This window comes from Staurois parvus, unplaced genomic scaffold (genome assembly GCF_062004578.1).
Source record: "Staurois parvus isolate SC_StPar_1 unplaced genomic scaffold, SC_StPar_1.0 ptg000530l, whole genome shotgun sequence".
NCBI classification, from domain to species: domain Eukaryota; kingdom Metazoa; phylum Chordata; class Amphibia; order Anura; family Ranidae; genus Staurois; species Staurois parvus.
The window spans coordinates 10,076,207-10,100,726 of NW_028318326.1; the positions used below are offsets into that span (position 1 = coordinate 10,076,207).

At 39.8% G+C, this 24,520-nt stretch overlaps 1 protein-coding gene across 3 annotated transcripts in view; it reads right to left on the bottom strand.

Annotated features, from left to right (window-relative positions):
* ITGA6 (integrin subunit alpha 6) overlaps positions 1–24,520 on the bottom strand; it is a 115,067-nt gene that overhangs the window by 54,648 nt on the left and 35,899 nt on the right. For all 3 annotated transcript variants that reach the window (XM_089690506.1, XM_089690504.1, XM_089690505.1), the window contains exons 2-5: positions 4,935–5,059; positions 2,816–2,895; positions 1,503–1,758; positions 21–152 (exon numbers count right to left, since the gene is read on the bottom strand). In XM_089690506.1, the coding sequence (XP_089546632.1) occupies positions 21–152; positions 1,503–1,758; positions 2,816–2,895; positions 4,935–5,059 (593 nt within the window). The remainder of the gene's footprint in view (positions 1–20; positions 153–1,502; positions 1,759–2,815; positions 2,896–4,934; positions 5,060–24,520) is intronic.

The following is a 24,520-nucleotide window of genomic DNA, read 5'->3' on the forward strand; positions in this document are numbered from 1 at the left end:
ATGGATCTCAAAACTGTTACCTAAATAACTGTTTGCAGGAACAGGTACTAAATCAGCACTGCGTTTTGTTTCACCACCAGTTTCATAGGGACCATCTTCTAAAATCCCAACGTCCAACAATGTGCTATTTCTGTGTTCTGCCCGAACAATTCCTGAATGATTGAAATGGTAAATAAAGTAAATCATGGAAAATGAGAATAACCAAATAAACCAAAACAAATGAATAAAACAAGTTACAGAAACAAAGCTGATCGTGGGAAGGCGAGGCAAGTGGAAGAATGCTATGAATCAAAATAAAAAATTACTATGAAAGCTTTTAAAAGAAACTATAGTTGTATATATTTGTTTATTTCTATATGTTACCGTGAACAAAAACCATTGCACAGAGCAAGTCTATGGTGCCAATAACTATAGCAGTATGAAACTGTATTAGTGTATAACGTACTAAATTAAGAATAATGTTCATAAACTGTGCAGTTCACATGGTCAGCAACGTTATGCTTCTAAGGGCAATGTGTTATCTGATTTGTACAACAAAAAGCCAATTTCTAAATATTAAAAGTCACTAATCTATATACAAAATGCAATCATGAAAAAAAAAATGGAAGAGAAAGCATGTAAAAATGCAAAAATTAAATAAAATAATGACTTAAAAATAATAATAATAATTAAAAATTGTATTAACTGAAAATTATAATTTAGCCTTAAAAGTAATGCTAGAGCCTAATGTCTGATTTTTTTTTTTAATTTTCCCAGATTTTCCAAGCAGACAGGCTTTACAGAACTGAAAAAAATGAATATACTCTATGATGCTACATCAATTAAGAATTGTCCCTGTGAGATCCCTGGACTTACCTGGGCACAGCTACAAAATTGAAGTTATTTATTACTATTAGAGTAATAGTACAATATATCTGTTCTCCATTACAACTCATTCTGTTCCAGCTACTGTTTTCTAAAGCATGTTAAGAAATACATTGGTGATTTTCTGCAAAACATCTTATCTCATTACCTGAAGAATATTTCTGTATAATAATGTAAGCTGGTTGGATACAGATGCACAGAATCCAAAATTGTGCAATCATACAAAAAAGCAAAAAAAAAAAATAGCACCGCAGTATAAAGTAATCATTTTGAATTTGCATTAACAGGACATTTCTCAGTTTACAAAAAATGCACTGTAATTTTCAGGTAATTTGCTAACAAGTTTATCTAAAAAAAGATAATAATAATATAAAAAGTTTACAAAGTAACTATACAAACTATAACCAAAACGACTCATTTTTTCATAACATATATATATAAAAAATTTTAATATTGTATTTATTTATTTGTTTGTTTTAATTTATATATACACACACACCCATATATATATATATATATATATATATATATATATATATATATATATATATATATATGTCATCTTGCTCAGGATCATAGTTCAGAATTGTAGTCCCTTGTGTAAATCAAATCCATAGTGTCAAGCAGAAACACCATACCTTTCCAGTTGTATGTTCCTGGGGCCCCAAACACAACATAATGATAATCCTTTGTAAATGTTGCAGCAACACCCTGCTGGCAGGATCCAAATTTCTCGTGACCCCTGAGACGGCCATCACAAAAGTTCCATTCTCCTCCATCCATGTCATCTGAAATAGTGAGGTCTTGGCTCAGCATGTAGCATCGTCCTGTGATATCTCGAGATTCCTGGGCAGAATTCACAAATCTTCTCCTCTCATATCGATGGGCACATGTCTGTCATTTAATGGGGACACCAAATTGTTGCATTTTTATCTATATACAATATATTGCAACACAAAGTTGCTTCACTCAGACCATTTTCCAATTAGCTCCACAGGGCAGTGCAAGCCAGTGATCCAAGGAAATAGAAAGAAGCAAAATCAATCTTAATAATGGCTCTTTATTTACACCTTCAGTTGATAAAACCAGGTGATGTATTTCCGAATGACAGTGGTAAATATTCAAAATATATAAACAAAAAACACTCAGTGTAGCGCTTAAGCCAATAATTGACAGTATAGAATAATAGTGTCCAAATCCCTACCAAAGTGGGATAATTATATGTCAATATTTTATACAAAAGTCTATATGAAAGTCCACATGATCTGGTGGTATTGGTGCTAAGTGAGACAAAAACCAGAAGGAGAGAGAGTCTGTGCTTTACAGTCAATAGGTTCACATTATTGTGGGTTTGCGGGCCACATTTGCGGAGGAAAGCAGCCTATTCATTTGAATGGGCTGCTGTGCCCATGGTTCATGCAGGGAAAATGTTCCTGCAGCATTCTGAAAACACAATAGCCTGGGAAATTGCATAGTGCAGCATGCGATTTCCCTGTGGTTCTGCACCCACAAAGGCACTGCATTTTTAGACGCTTGGGGGTTCCATTAAGAATGAATGGCAGCTCTATGTTTTTTGAAGAACAGTGCATTTTGACTGCAGATGGTTGCAGGCTTGCTTTGCCCTAGTGTTCATTTCCACAGAACAGATCCTCTATGATTAAGTACCTACATGCAAAGCACACTACATTTGTTAAATAATTGATTTGTATTATGCATGATAAGTTCTATACATATACAAAACAACTGTTTTGACTTTGCAGTAAAAGCATCAGATTATTATGTCATGTTAGCCAGCAAGAAAATATAAAAACAGGAATGATTAAATTAAATAGTAGAGAAAGGTAAGGCTAAAAACATTCTGGCGTGCCTATGGTTTTCCTTCTTGCTATGTACTAAGCCGAGATATACCTTCATATTTTGATTAAGCATAAAAGATTTTGATAGCACGTACCACAACTTTGCCTCCTGGTCCTTGACTCTGTACACTGACGCCCATCCATTGATTTTCTTTACTCTCCACTTGCAAGTCAACTGTTAAAAAAAAAAAATATTTCTTATAGCCTATTATGCTTGATCTGTGATCGATTCAAAAGTTGAGAAGTGAAATTAGTAAAGCATATCTAAAGCTCAATCTTTTTTTGTTCATATAGCTAGCGGTATAACTACTTTTCAGGTTTTTTATAGCTGTGTCCTTGCTGGGGAGAGTCAATCTCTCTAAAGGACATAAAAAATCCAAAATGTTTTGGTTGCCAGAGAAAAGTGATGGGAAATATTTCCATAGGGGCACTTATTCCAGTTAGTTACAGCTACCAATTTCCCCTTACTCTGGATACATTTCCATTTACTTCTTGTTTTGTCTTCAGGACAGGAAGTATAGGGAAGTCTCCCCAACAAGTCTTTGGGAAATTGCGAAGAAGCAGATAACACAGGGGTGCATTTCAAGCTTTCAGACTACAGATGAAACTTAAATGCTCAAACTGAGCATTTGATGAAAAACATGTATACAGAAGTTACCTTCAGTGAAAAATCACACGTTAAAATGGTCAGCGGATCCAGAGGTATTTGTAGGTGAAATGATATTTAAATATTTTTTCTACCTTCTGAACCTCACTACTGGTCAAAGTCACATCACAACACTGGTCACATCACATTACAGGACCAACAAGGAGGCCTGAGTTGCGGGAGCGTGTAGGAGGGATGGGTGAAACTAGACAGTGAACTATTAAAGTGTTACTAAACTCAGGACCCTGCATTCACTATATCTGGTCTCCCACAGTACACACAACATGGAAGTGCAATTATTTTAGTAAATATAAACTGCTAAATACCATTTCTCATCAGCAGTTAGAGCAGTCTTATGACTTCTCTCAGTGTTCAGCAGAGCACTGGTTAAAGCTTGTAGGAAGAGTTTTCTTTCTACTCTAGGAGAATGCAGAACCCCTGACCTCTGTCTGGACAGTGCTGATTGGCCCTGTACTGATCACATGCACTCTCCTAAGAAAAAACAACCTCTCTAGCAATCCACACCAAATTGTGCGTGTGCAGAGCATCTCCACATGATATGACTTATCAAGGGGGACGCTGGAAGAAGGAGAGGATCAGAGAAGTCAGGATCAAACAGTATTTTTACACAATGCAGAGAATTAACCCCTTAGGTTCCACAGTGAGTATAACAAGCATGCACTACTGCATATACAGACTAATTTTACTGGGTTTAGTAACACTTTAATGTTGATCAGTGAACACAGGAATTGTGCTAAAATAAGTACCTCTCCTGGAAGTAACAGCAACAACCATCTACCTCCATGTCTTCCCCACAAACTGCCCAGCATATACCACTTGCACTCCATCCTACCAGACAAGCCTCCAATTCCTGAACTAACCTGCACCCATTACACACACAGTACAGTGGTAGATACTCGCACATAACTGAGGCTGTCAAATACTCCATACCCCTCCACAGACAGGTGGACATTTACAGCTCCCCACTGGCAACCCCCATCCTTCCAAACTTTCAAGGACCTGCATTCGACACCCCCCTCCCTCATCTATGCAAACAACTACCAACTATTAATATCAGGGGACTTGCATCCATACAATAGAGGAGTGCTCATTATTTGCATCAGGCCCAAGATCTGCCAGCAAGCTGCATCAGCCAACACTTATATTATTTCCAACCCACAGCATAGCATTCTATTTCCAATATATTAAACTATCTCCTGGACAATCAGCAGATCTCTGGATGGATTTGCAATTGAAGAATTCCTTTACAGGGGATCTGTTACAAAACAAAACACCAGTGCAAATAGGCTCCAATAGAAGTCATTTCTTGACTCCTGGCTCATGCAATACATGTTCTGGGGCAGTGAAGCTATATCTATTTACTGCCTCTTGACCTGGAACTATTATACGGTATATAATTCCGGGACCGGTTACATTCAACAGATCCTCATCACACAGTGTTGCTTCATGACAAACTCTCTTTAATCTCATAATGTTTGTGAAAAAAAAGAAAAATTCCTCAGAAGAAAGTAGTTTATTTAAATGCTTATGGAAGGTTCGAAACGTACCTGATTCATCAAACATTACTCTTTCACAAGGAGCTGTGGATGTGATATCACAGAAGAACAATCCACCCGATACATTGGCTTTCTGAGTGCTAAAGGCTTTTGCTCGAGGTGCACCGACCAATAGTCTGCAAATAAGTGAGATCAAGTTTAGATTTCTGGCAAATAACTGTATTGGATTTCATCAGTAAACACATTAGCACAAAGATCATTATTAAAGGACCAGCAAACCTACATCAAGTTTACAAAGGTAAGTGTAGGCAGGTATAAGCAGCGCAGGCATTTTTTAATGCGCTTTTAAATACTGATATAACCTGTCTTTGAGCACTCTGGATTTACTGTATTACACAGTTTTTTAAATCAAACAAATCAAGCTGGCAGATTAAATAAGAGAGCAGAGAGGTGACCTAAGCAGTAAGCTGCTGCTCCTTCACTATCCAATCATAACTTTGACTAAGCTGTATTGCTTTGTCCACTGTGGGGAACAGAAAATACAAATTATTTGGAAAATCACTAAACAGTAAATGTCCATGTCAGGTGACAGACAAAATGCTCATCCAACTGTCTAAAGAGCTGTGGCTATACACTAGTCTTGCCTGAATCTTGGCACAGTAGTACAGTGGGGCAGTATGGGGTTTGCATAACTGGAATACATTATGTATAAGGCAGATGGCTAAAGGAATTTTGGTTTGTTTTTTTTCTTTTCCCTTTTCCCTCTCTATGCATTTTGATCAAAACTGTCAGAAGAAACCTTGTGGTCCACCTCATTAGGTGGTAAGTTGCAAACCTCCCTGTTTATGGACAATGTCTATACATGTGTTAAGTATGAACCAATTTATGTTTTAAAATTTAAATAGCAGTTGGGGTGTGGATTGTGCACCTTTTAAGTTTATTTTCTTGCCAACCAGTAAAACTTTAACAGAATAAAGAAAGAATTAAAAAAAAAAACCAGTTGTTGAACAATCAATGAATTCAGTGTGCATTGCCACCTTTAAGGCACCCATGCCCATGGTATGACAGACACCTAATGAAGCTGTTTTTGGACTGATCAAGCAAAGATCCCACATTTTTGTTACCTTGCAAGACTACCAGACAATACCTTTGGTGGCAAACAGCCATTGAGCAGGCTCCTTATCTAGGTAATCTCAGCTAAGATGGGATAGCAACATCTGATTGCCCCCCCTCCCCACCCAATCTCTTCTTAGACAGGCATAAACATAAATGGTTGGCTGAGCCCAACATTCCTATTTATGGAAAAACCAGCTAAGACTCATGCTTGTATATATGATTGTTCTCATGAATGCTATCATCTATGCTATCATCTAAGGAAGCTTTCTACAAAGTTCAACAATTTCGGCCTTTGATTCCACATCTCCACATTTGGAGCAGCCAATGTATTTCTTATTGGATTAGGCTTGTAACTTTTAAAAGCAAATAGATGTAATAAGATGAGGAAACATGCATCAATGTACCCCCTTGTAAAATTCTGGGCCAAATGCCCAAAATGACATTTCACAGATCCAGACCGCTTTATACATTGGGTAACTACAGAACAAATACTTTTTACATACATTTTCGAATATGAAAAGGTATAATTTACTTTCACTTCATTTTCTTTAAATGACATACAGCGCTCATGCTCTAAACATGGAATATCCATTCTGATATTAAATCTATTAAATCTACTTGAAACATTGGGACATAAAAATGACATTGTCACTATGACCTACAAACATTTCAACAAATATTATTTTCATTCTCTCTGAGCAGAAGAAGGTTTATTGCTGGTAAGGTCACTGCTGCTAATCTACAATAATTGAATGAGAGAGTGATACAACAGACTTGCAGAGACTCAGTCATGCCATTGACAGATGTGATGAGTGTGGACACGAAGGGCTATTCACAGTGGCAGCCCAGTGTTGATGGCTGAAACTAATACAGTTAAGTGATGGAGAATTTCATTGCGTAAATGAATCGAGTTATTGCTGGTAACGTCTATATTGACCTAGTACTTCTGAAATGGACTAAGCTAAAATTAATTTACAAACACATTTATTTGATGTACTTCTAAGATTTGAAGTCTGCAATCATTATTCAGCTTACAGAGTTATGTGTGTCATAGTGTGAGGTGTGTTATCGCATTATCAGATTCCCACATGCATGTTGATTATCAAGGCAGATTGTACCATTTATACCAGGTCTGCAGATAACTACTACACTGTATCTCTATATAGATGGCAAAACACAGGGAGGTGTCACCAGAGATTGTTGATTCAGGAAATACTGTATCCAATTGCTTTCTGGGGGATCAGTAAGGAATTTATTTTTTATAGGTTTTCTTTTGCCTTCCTCTGGATCAAATGTGGATATCGGATTCTGTACATTGAGGTTTTCAATGTATTAATTTTTTTTCAATTGGTTGAACTTGGATAGACTTATGTCTTTTTTCAACCTGTCTATGCAAATATATAAGGTGCAGTTTTGGATAACAGACAAAGCCTCAGATGACGATTCTTCTGCGTTCAGGAGAGGGAGGTTTAACCTCACCTAAACGTGGCAACTCCTAAACTCTGCTAAAAGCCTAGGTGTACATGAACACATAGGTACAGACCGACTTTGCCGCATTGAGGGAACAATGGACGGGGCCATGTATTGTAAAATCTTGGATGAGAACCTTCTTCCCTCAGTCAGAACACTGAAGATGGGTCGTGGATGGGTCTTCCAGCATGACAATGACCCAAAACATACTGCCAAGACAACAAAGGAGTGGCTCAAGAAGAAGCACATTAAGGTCATGGAGTTTAGGATTTAGAGAAGAAATGTAAAGAAGAGTGCACCAAAATCCCTCCTGAGATATGTGCAAACCTGGTAACCAACTACAAGAAATGTCTCACCTCTGTGCTTGCCAACAAGGGTTTCTCCACCAATTACTAAGTCATGTTTTGGTTGGGGATCAAAAACTTATTTTACTCACTGAACTGCAACTCAATTTATAACATTTGTATCATGTGTTTCTCTGGATTTTTGGTTGATATTCTGTCTCTATCATTTAAAATACAGTACACCTATGATACAAATTATAGACCCTTCATTTCTTTGTAAGTGGGCAAACTTACAAAATCTGCAGGGAATCAAACGGGCATCATAGTGGCTAAATGGTTAGCACTACCACCTGGCAGCACTAGCGTCATTGGTTCAAATCCCAACCACAGCACCACCTTCCTGGAGTTTGCATGTTCTCCCTGTGCTTGCATGGGTTTCCTCCCACACTCCAAAGACATGCTGGTATGTTTTTTCGGATCATGTCTAAATTGGCCTTAGTATGTGTATGTATGAATGTAAGTTAGGGACCTTAGATTGTACACCCCTTAAGGGTTAGGGACTGATGTTAATGTACAATATATATGTAAAACGCTATGTAAATTGAAGATGCTATAGAAGGACCTGTAATTAATTAAATAATTATTTTCTCCACTGTATCTCTGTATAGATAGCAAACACAGGGAGATGTCGCCAGAGATTGTGATCCAGGGAATATCCAATTGCTTTCTGGAGGATCAGGAAGGAATTTATTTTTTTCCCTGCTGAAGCAGGCTGGATCATGACTTATAGGTTTTCTTTTGCCTTCCTCTGGATCAAATGTAAACATAGGATTGTGTACATCGAGGTTTTCAATGTATTAATTTTTTTGCTATTAGTTGAACTTGGATAGACGTGTGTCTTTTTTTCAACCTGTCTATGCAAATATGTAAGATGCAGTTTTTGATAACAGACAAAGCTTCAGATGATGTTTCTTCCGTATTCAGGAGAGGGAGGTTTAACCTCACCTAAACGTGGCAACTCCTACAATCTGCTGAAAAACTTTGTGTACATGAACACATAGGCTTTTATGGAGTTGAGTTTAGGAGCTTTGGCAAAAAAAAACTTCATGTCTAGGAGCTGCTAGTGCACATGAAGCCTAATGGTTTTTCTTATGGAGAAGGCCAGAACCACCAGTGCTGATGAGCACGAGAGACTAAAGCAGTGCTGTCTGCAAAGGCCCCTTTCAGACGGGGTGAACCTGTCAGAGGATCCACCTGTTTAGCGGGGAATCTTTCTGCTGCAGAGCAGACACAGACACTGCCCGCTGTCTTCTATGGGGTGCAAAGAGACCGCCTACCATTTCCATCCAACTGCTATCCAATCTGATCCACTAGACGGATGGGGAATCCGTCTGTTTTTCACATACAGGATCAGATCAGCTGACACCCGATGGTTCATAGAGGTCTGTCGATGGTTCAATCCGGTCCACTAGAAAAACTAACAGGCAGACCTAGACCATCAGTGTTAAAGGGGCCTAATAGGAGTTCTGGTATAGCAGTTTCATTAGTGCAAAGATCCAGAGGGTGGCAAAGCCCACTTAAGGCCTGGTTCACACTATTGCGGGTGGTTGCGGGTGCAGGAATTATACCTGTCCCCGCTCCTGCATCCACCCACAGCCAAAATGTGCTGCTCTTTAAAAATGTGCGGGGCTTCCATTCATTCTTAAAGGCATCCCCATGCATCTAAAAGCACAGCGCATTGTGAGTGCAGGAACCACTTGCATGGTGCGAAAGCACATGATTTACCTGCTGCGGCTCGGTGCAGGAATCTTTTTCCTCCATGAAATGCAGGCACAGCAGCAGTCCATTCAAATGAATGGGCTGCTATGCCCATGCAAACACGGCTTACAGAGCTACAACAGTGTGAACCAGGCCTAAAGGTAGCATGCCCCAGATGTTTTGTTTTCTTTATTTCTTTTTTTTCCCCAAGGACCATTGCCTAAAGTTTCTCATCTAGTACTATCAATACTTCAAATGCTCAATATGTCACATTCCAGAACATAAGTGAGAATAACAAACTGACATTTAAATAGCAGAATAAAAGGGAGCAGGGCAAGGCTTAATCCCAACATAAATCAAGGCCCGTTTTATTACAGAGTTATGTAGGTAATAGGGTTGAAAAATAGAGAGAGGGCCTGAAACACAAAATTTCAATTGTAACTGTCATCAACTTTGTCAAACAGGAGGAGAAAAAAATAGTAACTCCTGAACCTCCAAGGACAGCCAGCTCAATTATCTAGACCAAAATATCTTCTCCTTGTGCCTATGTGGCTTTCCTCCGGGCACTCCAGTTTTCTCCCACGCTCCAAAGACATGCTGGAAGGTTAATTGGCTCCTGTCTAAATTGGCCCAAATATGTGTATGTATGCATGTGAGTTAGGGACTTTAGATTGCAAGCTCCTTGAGGGCAGGGACTGATGTGAATGTAAAGTATGTACTAAATTGACAGCACTATATAAATAACTATAATAACTAAATATTAATAAAAATCTTTATTTCTCAGCCTTTGGTAATTATAACTGGATATTATGAGCTGCAAGTAAATCCATTATTGTTTGTGTCATTGCTATTGCATGTATTCCACAGCTATTAACTTGATTGTACAGTCAACTATTGACTTACCAACAGATATGTAGTTTGAGAGTAGACCTGAATAGATATAAGCAGAATGTTGTTGGAAATACTAAAAGAGATTGTGTGTGGCCAGCTTTCGCTGTGAACATGTAGCATAACGAAATAGAGACGCCACATGCAATGACATGTCAACTAACCCAATATCATCTTTTATTAGTCTGCTTACTTGCTCTAAACTGCTTAAATGATATTCTTGTTTGGGTGCAACAGATTACTGCATACCACTGATGGTTATGTTTTTAGTAAATTAAAGCTGAACGCCATTAGATACACAATTTTAATTCATATATTAAAGGATTTGCAATCCTGCGCAGTCAGTCTTATGATCCAGGCTTACAGTGCCTCCTAGAAATTGAATCCAGTTCTTTGTCATTTATGACCAAAACATTACTGAATATATAAGAGTATCATTAATTGGTGTTTTTTTAAATATCTGCCTAAAGTTCTACTTTAACCGAACTGACAATGATATATTCCATACTCCCAGAACAACATTTCTACCCTCTGAACCAGAAACAAATAGTTTCAAAATATCCCATGGTTTGGATATGCCACCATGTTTCATAAAATTCTTGGCCTGTAGTAGTAAATGAAGCCTGTCTTGAACAACTTCCAACCTATGTGTTCCGGACACTGGTTTCTGTGATGGGAAGCACTGCAATGCTGTGGCTGAAACCACCCCTTGGAGGGAGATGAACTGACCCAAGTGGTGACCTGCGACAAAAAGCTTTGGCTTTAAAAAGCTTTAAAAACTACAGGAAAATTGTATATTGCATCCATCTTTTGATTTTTTTCATCCCTTCCTAATGGTGCGCATTGGAGATGACGTTTGAGTTTGCTGCTACTATAGGATTTTTGTAGAAAATATAAGCAATGGCTCCTGCTGCTGTCTAAGCCAATGAGAAGAGGACATCACAGAGGACACGGGGGCACTATTTACGTCCGCAGGAAAAGAGATTTAATCTCCAAACACGGAAAGGATTCTTCACAGTAAGAGCTGTGAAAATGTGGAATAGACACTCTCAAGAGTTGGTTCTGGTCAGCTCAGTGGATTGCTTTAAAAAGTCCTAGATTATTTCCAAGATACACAGAATATAACTGGATACTAACATTTATAGGTAAAGTTGACCAAGGAATGCCCAATTGCCTCTCGGGGGATCAGGAAGGAATTTTTGTCCCCTGCAGGAGCAAATTCCATCATGCTTTGCTGGGTTTTTTTCTGTTTTCCTCTGGATCAACTGTGGGTACAGGATTAGAACTTTTTTTTTTTGGTTGAGCTGGATGGACTTTTGTCTTTTTTCAGCCAGACTAACTATGTAAGAGGGAGTCCCAGGAAAGCCGAAACTCCAGTGAACATCGCTGGATCGAGTGGGGGCTTAGGTGAGTATAAGGGGGGGGGGGTTGCTGCACACAGAAGGTTTCTTACCTTCATGCATAGAATGCATGAAGGTAAAAAACACCTTGAGCCTTTGCAACCACTTTAAGTGTGCGTTGGAGCTGCAAAGGAGATCTAACAATTCTGGGGGTTTTTTGCACAACAAACAAGGTCCCATTATTTACTGACACTTCCAAATGTTAAATGATGCAATAAAGTTAAAAAAGAAAAACCTGTGAAGAAAAAAGTTAGTAAATATAATTAGCTCCTGCAGAGGTTGATGTCACCATTATTTCAGCGAGATCCTGCGGAATGCACAGTGCAGAAGCATTTCCTTGCAAGATTTGGTCTTCTCAACATTCCCCAGAAACTCACCAGAAGAATGATGACATCATTCTCACCTAAATGTGTGATGAAGTCACATGACATGACTCCTGATGAAGTCACATGGCATGACGTGACACGTAGGGTACGCTGATGACGGCAAACCGGAAGTGCACGTGCCACCATTTTGGATAAGGGAATCCTGCACTTTATCCTACAATTACACAGTATAGTGAGTTTTTACCCTGCGGTGTCCCAGGTGGACACTTTTAAATGTGAGTGTATTGGATTATTTTAATAAAGTCAGTTTTTATTGAGTTTTTACCCTGCGGTGTCCCAGGTGGACACTTTTAAATGTGAGTGTATTGGATTATTTTAATAAAGTCAGTTTTATTTGGCAATACTTCACTATATGGAGCATTTTTTTTCATATGTCTGTGGAGCGTTCTGGAGATTTTAGGTGCTGACGGGGGTGAATATCTTGGTACCATTATACCCTCCCGGGTTAAATGTAAAAGCGTAGTTTGACCTGGTATATCGGGTCAAACTTGAAGGTGAGCGCAATAATGTGTCAGAGGTAGATGAGCACTAAGGGGTGACACAGGAGCACTGTACATGTGTACACAGTAGCGTGATCACACAGACCCACCAGGAGTACAGTGGATTTAAAGGGACAGTTCACCATTATTTTGAAATTATAATTGGGGGACACTTATTGATGGTATATGTGGTATATGATACACAGGAGATATACCACACAAGTACATGTGAAGATATTGGAGTGTTAAAGGGACAGTCCACTATTTAGAACAGTTCATTTGATATTTGTGTACACTATTCATTTTGCACTGTTATATGCAGTTTTATGGATATTCATATGTTTGTGTTGATATATATTTGATGCAGCACACATTATTGTCACTAAGCACAATTTTGGTTTCACTATTCGTTTATACACTTTATTGATAATTAGTAGGATATTAGTAGCACCGTATTTGAGTTTATAGTACTGTGCTGCATTTTTTTAATTTATTATCACCCTCAACTAGGCGCTGAAAGCAGAAGTTGGGGTAAGGTATATACATTTACAATTTTTTTAAGTATCAAAAAGCAAAAAGTACTTTAAATTAAACGCTGCAATACCAATTCAGTATATCTGCTCATTAAAATATACTATACTTTCCCTTTAATGCACATTTTATTATTATGTTTGCTTAGTATTTGTTGGTGTAGTTAATTTAATATGCATGATATGCAGTTAGGCGAAAAGTTTCTTACATTTAGTGGTGAAAACAGTATTTCATAGTATTAAATCACCGTGTGAGACTGACACTGAGGGGAACAAATGAATCAGCAACTTTGTGTTGTTATTGTACAAACCCCCTTCCCAAGCAAATTTAATTAGGTTGGGATAAAAACATCACTGGTCTACCAAAACAACACTTTGCTGTCTCTCCGCTAATTGTGTCCATTTCCCATGCGGAAACATTTGATTGTTTTATCCTCAGCTGTTACTGCCCGCCATGAGAGTCCTATAGTGGGCTAAAGCCTAGTAAACACAGTCAGAAAATCGTATGAAAATTACTGCTTTTAAATCGATCGTATAATAATCTGATCGTTCGTACACAGCTTTGGTTCGAAATTGATCGAAGAGGCAAGCACAAAACCTTTTTTTGTATGATACCAGATTGTATGATTTTCATTTAATCAGTACAGTTTTTGTCTGAAAATACAATACAAATACATGACATCACTTCCAAATTTTTATTCTGTCATACAAGAATTTTTGTAACTTTAATAACTTCTTCACTTTTGTAATGAGACTAGCATGCAGAAATAAAAAACGGACGATCATTCGTCCAATATTCTCATTGTATGTACAGGGCTTAATGCATACACCTCTGCTAGTGACTCTGTATAACGTAATGATTTTATCCTCTAAAAGCCTTGAATATGACCACACATCATACCATTTGAATTCTGTAATCTGGCCTTTAACTGGTTTTAGAAGACATGTCAGATAATACATGAAAGAATGGCTAACTTAATGGACTGTACTGTCAACACTATATGTGTCCTTAAAGTGTTACTAAACCCACAGCAGTAAATCGGTCTGTATATGCAGTAAAACATGCTTGTTATACTCACTGTGGAACCTAAGGGGATATTCCTCTGCATTGTGTAAAAATGCTGTTTGATCCTGTCTTCTCTGATCCTCCCCTTCTTCTAGTGCCCCCCTCTTATCTACTGATAAGACATATCGTGTGGAGACACTCTGCACATGCTCAGTTTGACGTGTATTACTAGAGAGGCTTTTTTTCTTGGAAGGGTTCATGTGATTAGCACAAGACCAATCAGCACTGTCCAGACAGAGGTTAGGTGTTCTGCATTTTCCTAGAGAAGAAAGAAAAATCCTCCTACAAGCTTTAACCAGTGCTCTGCTGAACACTGATAGAAGTCACAAGACTACTATATACTGCTGATGAGAAAAGGTATTTAGCAGTTTATATTTACTAATTGCATTTTCATGTTCTGTGTACTGTGAGAGACCAGATATAGTGAATGCAGGGTCCGGGGTTTAGTAATCTGTGATTATAATGGTATCTGTGTGGCACTAAGTCCTCCACATGTGCAAAAAACATTTGTGTGTTGTCAGGTATACTAAAAATTATAATAACCCTTTTGAACAAAAAATCATATAACACAATATATATAATTAGTGAGGGAATTTCACCCAAGCCTCCAGTGCTGTAAATGCAGTGATGATCAAATGAAAAGCCAGTGATTATAACCAACTCATAAACATAAATCACAATAAATGTGAACCCCTGTTCCAAGTGCTACAACATAAACATATAGGGAAGGTATTATATTAGGGGGTTGTTACCACCCTCCCAGTTCTATGTGATTCACAAAATACAAATAAATGTGAATAACTTAACAATACATCTCACAATGCATGTAACTCCAATCCCAGTGCTGCCACATAGACACACACCAAAAGCTATGTTGGGGAGTTGTCACCAGATCCCCAGTGCAGGATAACTCCCAGTTAATCAATCTATCAATATACTACTAAATAATCATTTATATCCACGTAGTGATTAATAAGGAATTACAACCACATTCCCAGTGCTGAAAAACAAACATACAGTGCAAAGATAGTCCAAATGACAGTTCGCAGACACTCTTCTGTGTTGTAATCACTATTGATCTATCCAAACACCTGCTTGCTCTTTCAGGGCACATCAAACAGCATGCAGTGATGTGCTCCACCATAGATTAAATTTGCTGCTCACGTTGTTCTTAAACCTTTATTTGCATACAGGTTTAAAAATGCTTTATGCTGTCTCGGCAGGTCACTCTACCAGATATCAGCGTCCTCAAACGACTTTCTACAGCATCCACCAATTAACAGTTATATGCAAAAAAAACAAGTCTCCATAGTGTTTTACTGTTTCATAAAAGCATTTATTAATTAAAAGAATCCACTCACATCCCTGAGGAAGTCACGTGCTCAGTGACGCAACGCGTTGGATGGAGCCAAATGCGGCCGAGTTCGGAAGTTCAGTGATACTGTCATACAGTTACTGACTGGATTGTAATCAAGCGCTGTAACACTTGCTATTCGAGTGTAACATAAAATGTGAGTAAATTCATTTAATTAATAAATGCTTTTTATTAATAAAGAGAGGTGGCGATTGTTACAGGCGGTGTATACTGCTGCCAGGTATCTGGGCACTATTAAATGTGAGTGCATGATGTTTTAAATACATGGGCACCTCTATTGATTTAATAAATACTGCACTATGATAGTCTTGGTATTTTTTGGTGTGCATGATTCATTTCCTGAGGGGGAATTATAAATCCCACTGGGCTGGATGTGTCTGAAGAGAGGGACTGATATGGGTCTACCAAACCATATGCATGCTGCATCAGAGCCTAGGAATTAAGTTCTTTTCATGAAGGGGTCACAATGTGAAGCCTCTTGTGATAAGGAAGAAGAAGAGATATTTATGTATTCACCTTGGAGCACTTTTTCACATTGTTGTGTGGGACTTTTTAGAGAAATTTCGATGTTATAGATATGAATGTCACTATTAATTTATGGAAATGTAAGTGTAAGCGCCGTACCTTATTACAGTTGATTGATAAATGCAGTTATCTCTTTCTTTTGTGTCTAGAACATTTGCATTACAATATACAGTATATCATTTTTCCCAAACAAAACCCACATTCACGGTTAGGCCCCGTCACACAGAGCGGACTGCGTTTTGATTAGCAAGGCATCTGTCCACTGATCCTCTGCTGATCAGAGCAGAGCAGATGGATGACACATCCATGTCCACTCAGTTTTTACAGACAGAACAGAGCCCCCTCTGCTCTACTGGTGGCTGGGTGTAATGGACCGGCTGTCCGTTTACACCCAACTGCCCAGTAACCTGATCTGCCTAGATGGAAGGGGGCAGATCCTCTTCCATTTTTTTTTTTAAGTGAACGGGTTCAGATTGGAGGTAGATGTTTATAAATGGACACAAGTCCATTTATACCCACCTGTCCATAGGGGTGAACGGACTATCCGATCAGGTCTGCTTGAAAAATTTACAGGCGAACCTGATCAAACCCTTTGTGTGAAAGGGGCCTTAGAATTTTGATTATGCAAGAAAAATTTTACTCTTCTTCTACGACCAGAAATTAATGTTGATTTTGCCCCACTAACTATTAGAAAATCAAGAAAAATGTTCAGGAAAGGAACATTTCAAATAATATTCTACTGGTGTATGGCCAGCTTTTCCTTTGCCACTGGGAAACTGACACTTTGGGGAGGGATGATCCCCTGGGTCCTCTAGATCCCACTGGATCCTCATGCTCACCTCCAACTCACTACAGGACACAGTAGTGACATGACGGCCAATAGGAAGAACCAAGGAGAGCTTATACTTCCTGAACTCAGATGCAGGCACAGAGAATATGTAGACATGTAAATACAAGTGCCTGTGTAGTATTCAAAGGCCTTCATCAAGCTGCAATATATCTGAAGTGATGGTGAGTGCTTAAGACATGCTACAATTGCCTCTGAGCCAGTGGAGTTGATTTGCTAAAAGCGGAGAGTGCAAAATCTGGTGCAGATCTGCGTAGAAACCAATCAGCTTCCAGGTTTTATTTTCAAAGTGTAACTTAACAAGCTGAGGTAGAAGCTGATTGGCTAGCATGCACAGCTGCACCAGATTTTGCACTATCCAGTTTTAGTAAATCAACCCATAGTTATTTTTGTCATTTTAGCATGCCTTAAGCATAGCTAAACACTTCTTTAATGATATTACAGCTTAATTATTGACGGCCTTTATGTTTGGTTAAGTAAGCACATAGATAGTCCCCTTTCTGCTGCTTCTCAATCTCTGTCTGAAAGTTACAATGTATAATCTGAGTGAGTGATCAGTTGAGAGGAGACAGAGAAATAGCGTCCTTCTGACTTTGGCACATTCAGATGACATTGTTCTACCTGGAAGATCCTCTCATGTGCAGTCTTTTGACTGCAGCAGGATGACTGTTTTTTAAAGATAAATGGTACACGTATTTCATTATTATAATTATCAATAGGTTTGCTTTGAATGCACTGACCTTGAACAAATGTGCAGATTGAAGGGATTGTGACTGTTCCTGTTCCTGATCTGCATGCTTAAAGCTTCAGGCTCAAGAGTGGTGGTACCAAAAATCATCAGATAACTAGCATTACAGAAGGAGCTTAGAAATAGCGGTTCGATTTCCCTAAGTACAGGTTTCCCCCATTTCTCTGTGACAGCTAAAATATGAAAATGTATCTTCCTAAACAAATCTACAATACACAGTTTTCATCGCCATACAACTCATAATACCACTAAGCGCTGATTTATATTTATGAACTAAAAAGTAATGGTGCAGCGCAATCCAAAATGCCAATATATATAATGCATTAACAGTGTGGTAACAAACAAATATGCTTATAAAAAATATCAAAGGGGTGTAGAGACACCCAGAAACATAGTGCTAAGGGGGTCTAAAACATCAATTCTCTACAGTGAATCAACAGAGTGACATAATACAGGGATCCCTGAGGAAGTCACGTAGTTTGTGACGCAACGCGTTAGAGGATGGAGACGGGTGACGTCATTTCCAGTCACGGCTGACACCGGAAGTGTGGTGAATACCGTGCCTGGAACGCAGATAAGCTGATCTTTGTCATATTTATGTAAGAGGCACTTTTGTTTTATTCAATACATTTCTTTCATAATACTACACTATGGTGGGGTTCACTATTTTTACCCATATGTATGTTTTATAACTTCGAGGGAGAATTCAGAAGGATCCTGCAGGACAGACCTAATGGGTGGAGTATCAGCATCCCAACAACCAGAGATGTCTGATTTTCATGCATATTTGACCTATATGAGAGTATGGGTGAGCGGCCATATCTCATAGCTGGTGGAACACGATATGTATCCCTAATCACAATGGTGGAGGTTCCTATATGGTTACTGGAATATTACACTCACATTGTATGGATGAGGACTGTTTTGAGTTTTATGTTCAACGTCACAATTTTTTCAGTTGCGTTATGTCACTCTATTAATGCTCTGTAGAAAATTGATATTTTAGACCCCCTTAGCACTACAGCCCATTGATATTTTTTTATAAGTATATTTGTTTGTTTCCACACTGTGGTATTGCATTATATATATTGGCATTCTGAATTGCACTGCACCATTACTTTTAAGTTCATTTGCGTATTGTAGTGTGTTACACATTAGGTGTTGGCAGTAATCCCTATTCATCACGTAGTATTTATTTTTTCATTTTTTCATTTACCAACTTTGCAATATCTTTAATTTCACATTAGTCACCATTAGGTAAAGCACAAATAATAACTATTATTATGATTTATATTTATGCGTTGTGACAGCGCACATTACATGTGTTGGCGTACTGAGGTGTCATTAATTTTGAGCAGCACTTGAACACACTAAGGCAACACAACATAGTACACTGTTGCAAAAATTGTGTGACATGTCTGATAACTGGAATGTTTTTGTGTATTGCAAGTCCATTGCGTTCATTAGCCTGTCTTAGGCCTTGTTCACAATGGTGCTGAGACCCAAATACTGTGAACTTGCCATTTTTTTCTACAGATAGTGTGCTTTCCAGGCTCTTTACCTGCACCCACATGCCGGTCACATTTGGTTGAGCACCTGTGTCCTTGCAGCCATTGCAATGGGCTTCCTGCGAACAGCCGACTAGGGACGCCAAAAAAAAAGAAGTCTGTTCACGATCTATAGGCCTCAGCACTTGTGTGAATGAAGCCTTATTGTACTGCATGTTAATGCATGTCATAACTCACATTTAACACATGCGCATTCATGCACTGCACAAATGTAAATGGGTCCTAATACATTTTTTTCATACAGCAGATTATACGTTCTATTTTTTGGTCAGGTTTTGTACAAGGCAGGAAAGAAAAGTCCGACATTACAGAATGACACAATGCTATATTCTGTCTCGTCACCGAAGCGAGGAGATAAGATTTCATAAACTCACAGAGTGGAACACAAACTCTACAAAGTGCATACACCACAGCTGCTGTCTCGGCATGTGAGGTGTCAGCTTACTTCAAAACAAGGTACAGCCTGCTTTCACCACTACAAGTGATTTATAAACCTGGGGAAAGCAAGAGATAAGTGATGGAAGGTTCAGACTTGCCAAAAGTGGAAAAGAATTTGGACTAAAATCCTGATTTAGTTCCCTGTCAAAAAAGGGTGGGGAAGGTAAACTGACATAGGAGATCTAAAGAACAAGAAGACTGTCATGTAATAAATGTCTTTGTGTTATCCATGGCAACCAATTACTGTCCAACTGTCTATTTTTTTAAATTGAACTCTTGGTAGAACTAAAATATACATGTGTAAACTGTCTCGTCTTTTGCCCCCTTCCTCTGATAAATATTAACCCACCCACCAAAAATGCATGCTTACCTCACTCAGGCAGGCCGTGGTTCCATGGTTTGTCTAGATCCTGCATTGCAAGTCTTTATTCTTCAAAGCTGCACCTGGGTGTTAGTGCCCCCTATACTTCTCGAGGGCCGTGTAGACTACTAAGGGGCTATATAGACTTCTACGGGGCTATGCAGACTTCTACGGAGCTGGCTAGACTTCTACGGAGCTTTGTAGACTGCTATGGAGCTGTACAGACTTCTGTAGGTCTGTATAAACATTTGTGGGGCTGTGTAGACCTCTATGGGCCTGTGTAGACTTACATGGGGCAGTGTAGACTTCTGTGGAACTGTGTAGACTTCTGTGGAACTGTGTAGACTTCTGTGGAACTGTGTAGACTTCTGTGGAACTGTGTAGACTTCTGTGGAGCTGTGTAGACTTCTGTGGAGCTGTGTAGACTTCTGTGGAGCTGTGTAGACTTCTGTGGAGCTGTGTAGACTTCTGTGGAGCTGTGTAGACTTCTATAGGGCTTTGTAGACTTCTTTGGGCATGTGTAGACTTCTGTGGGGCTGGGTAGACATATGTGGGGCTGGGTAGACATCTGTGGGCTGGGTAGACATCTGTGGGGCTGGGTAGACTTCTACGGGCCTGTGTAGACTTCTGTGGGGCTGTGTAGATTTCTATGGGCCTGTGTAGACTTCTGTAGGGCTTTGTAGACTTCTATGGGCCTGTGTAGTCTTCTATGGGGCTGTGTAGACATCTGTGGGACTGAGTAGACTTCTCTGGGGCAGTGTAGATTTCTGTGGGGCCCTGTAGACTTCAGCGGGGCTGTGTCCCAAGGCTGGAAACACAGCAGGCACAAACCTTTAATGCTGCAACCTGCTAACTGGACAATACACAAATGTTTGGAGGTGCAGGCAAGGTCTGGTGTTAAAATTCCAGCCTGCAGGTGACATTTGAACGCCTATAGGGGTGAATGGTTATATACACTTGTACTCATGCAAACACTAACTGGACAATAAGGCCTCGTTCACACATATGTTTGGAGCTGTAGGCAGGGTCTGGTGTTAAAATTCCAGCCCGTAGGTGACACATTTGGACGCCTATAGGGGTAAATGGCTAAATACGCCTTTACTCATGCAAACACCAATGCTTTTTTGCATTGGCCTTTACCTGCACATGTGCAAAAGACGTATTCCACAAATACAAAACTTCCATGTTTGGAGAATAGATCATATGCACAGGTAAACACAGATGCAAAAAGCATCAGAGTTTATATGAGTGTGTACACCTCCATGGACAGCTGTACATACCTCCTTTTTACACCAGACCCTGCCTGCACCTCCAAATGTATGTGTGAATGAGGCCTAAAGGAGCAGCAAACTACTCATGGTTCTCTCTCCTCCTGTCACCATGTTACCTGTCAGCACATGTGCATGGCAGAGTCTGTTTGGTTTTTTGTGATGTCCCTGCCTGTCCCGGTCTGAGTGCAGCTGTGCAAGAGATAACAGAGGCAGATATCTAAACAGATTCAGGTACTTAAGCTAGTCATACTGTATATTCCCTACGCCTTGTCCTTTTGATGCCCAAACAAGAAATAAGGGACAAGGATAGTCTCCGAGACAGAAAAAACCTGGAGAGCACTATAAACATTTGTCAGAAGTTCTAACCCTTCCATGCGCCAATAGAAATGTTTTTGCCTATGTTTCCATTGGAAAGAATTCCTATCACTTCCTACCTGGACAGGAAGTGAGGGGACATGTTTCAAATAGGGACAAAGTGAACAATATAAACCCAACAATTGCTCTAACCTTTCCTGCGCTTCCCAATGTGAAATATAAAACTGTGGCTGGAGGTGAGTATTTGTGCACAGATTTTTCACTTCTGAGCTATGGATAAATAAGAATGAAAGACCCAAAGCATGTACCTTCAAGTCAGCAAGGACCCATATTTCTACCCTGACAGGTTTGTTTCAAGAACCATGCATGTCCTAGAGCCTGCTGATTACACACCATGTCATCTGTCAATCTACACAAGCACAGCCACCGTATTCATTACTCCTTTAGGGCTCATTTACACCATTGCAGAGCTTTCATGTGCATTTGAAAAAAGTGAAGAACCTACAAGGCCCTACAGAAGTCTACACAGCTCCACAGAAGTCTACACAGCTCCACAGAAGTCTACACAGCTCCACAGAAGTCTACACAGCTCCACAGAAGTCTACACAGCCCCACAGAAGTCTACACTGCCCCATAGAAGCCTACACAGCCCCACAGAAGTCTACACAGGCCCATAGAAGTCTACACAGGCCCACAGATGTCTAGACTGGCCCACAGAAGTCTAGACTGGCCCACAGAAGTCTAGACTGGCCCACAGAAGTCTACAAAGGCCCATAGAAGTCTACACAGGCCCATAGAATTCTACAAAGCCCTGTAGAACTCTTCACAGCACCTTAGAAGTTTACACAGACTCACAGAGGTCTACACAGTCCCACAAATGTTTACACAGCCCCATAAAAGCCTGCACAGCACCATAAAATGCATGTAAATGCAACAAAGGTTAAAAAAGTGCCCTAAAATACTGCAAATGCAACAAAATCACACTGCAAAATGAATACCAATGCGTGTAAACATGCATTCGGAACTGCACAGCGATTGTGGAAAACTGAATGGTGCAGGCACCCCTGATGACTGTAGATCCAGATTTTTTCACACAGATAAATGCAGATCCAGATTACCAAGGTGTATGCAGCTGCATGTATGGACCCAGGACATATGATGCAACTGCGTTTAGATCCGTAATAAAAAAAATGTACACATTACAGATGTGAACATGGCATATTTTGCTTCTATGTGTATGAGTCCCAAGAGGATGTTAGAAGTAGAGGTTTGCATTGTCATTATGTAACAAAATCCAGATTTCCTGAACATACAAGGCTTTGTTTCCCTTTGGGGAGATGCTGGCATCCACTTTCATCATTATGATATCCTGTACAAAATTCCCATTGGACAGCATATAGTAAACATTATTAATATACTCTGAGGATTACTAACACCACTGAGACATAAAGCAGAAAATGACTCATACACTATTATGTTTACTACTTCCCAGACTACTGACAAGCAGCTTACACCTTCATTTTGGCTGGCAGTATCCAACCAGTAAAATATTAATAATATTACATAATTTTAGATATAATTGTAAGTACACTATACACTGCTCAAAAAAAATGAAAGGAACACTTTGAAAACATAGATCTCAATGGGGAAAAATATCATGCTGGATATCTATACTGATATGGACTGGCTAATGTGTTAGGAACATAAGGCTTCTCCATTGTTTGATGAAAATGAAAATTACCAACCTACAGAGGACTGAATTCAGTCACCCTGAAAATCAAAGTGAAAAAATGATCCAGCAGGCTAGACCATTTTGCTGAAATTTCATTGCAGCAATTCAAAATGGTACTCAGTAGTTTGTATGGCCCCTAGATGCTTGTATGCATGCCTGACAACGTCGGGGCATGCTCCTATTGAGAGGACGGATTGGTGTCCAGCGGTATTTCCTCCCAGATCTGGACCAGGGCATCACTGAACTCCTAGACAGTCTGAGGTGCAGCCTGGCGGCCTCAGATGGACCAAAACATGATATCCCAAAGGTGTTCTATTGGATTTAGGTCAGGCGAGCGTGGGGGCCATTCAGTGGTATCAATGCCTTCATCCTCCAGGAACTGACTGCATACTGTCGCCACATGAGGCCAGGCATTTTCGTGCATCAGGGGGAACCCAGGACCCACTGCACCAGCGTAGGGTCTGACAATGGGTCCAAGGATTCCATTCCGATACCTAATGACAGTCAGGGTGCCATTGTCTAGCCTGTAGAGGTCTGTGTGTCCCTCATGAATATGCCTCCCCAGACCATCACTGACCCACCACCAAAACGGTCATGCTGAAAGATGTTACAGGCAGCATAATGTTCTCCACGGCTTCTCCAGACCCTTTCACGTCTGTCACATGTGCTCAATGTGAACCTGCTCTCATTTGTGAAAAGCACAGGGCGCCAGTGGTGGACCTGCCAATTCTGGTGTTCAATGGCAAATGCCAATCAAGCTCTATGGTTCCAGGCACTAAGCACAGGGCCCACTAGAGGACATTGGGCCCTCAGGCCACCCTCATGAAGTCTGTTTCTGATTGTTTGGTCAGAGACATTCATACCAGTGGCCTGCTGGAGGTCATTTTGTAGGGCTCTGCAGTGCTCCTTCTGTTCCTCCTTGCACAAAGGAGCAGATACCGGTCCTGCTGATGGGTTAAGGACCTTCTACGGCCCTGTCCAGCTCTCCTAGAGTAACTGCCTGTCTCCTAGAATCTCCTCCATGCTCTTCAGATTGTGCTGGGAGACACAGCAAACCTTCTGGCAATGGCACGTATTGAT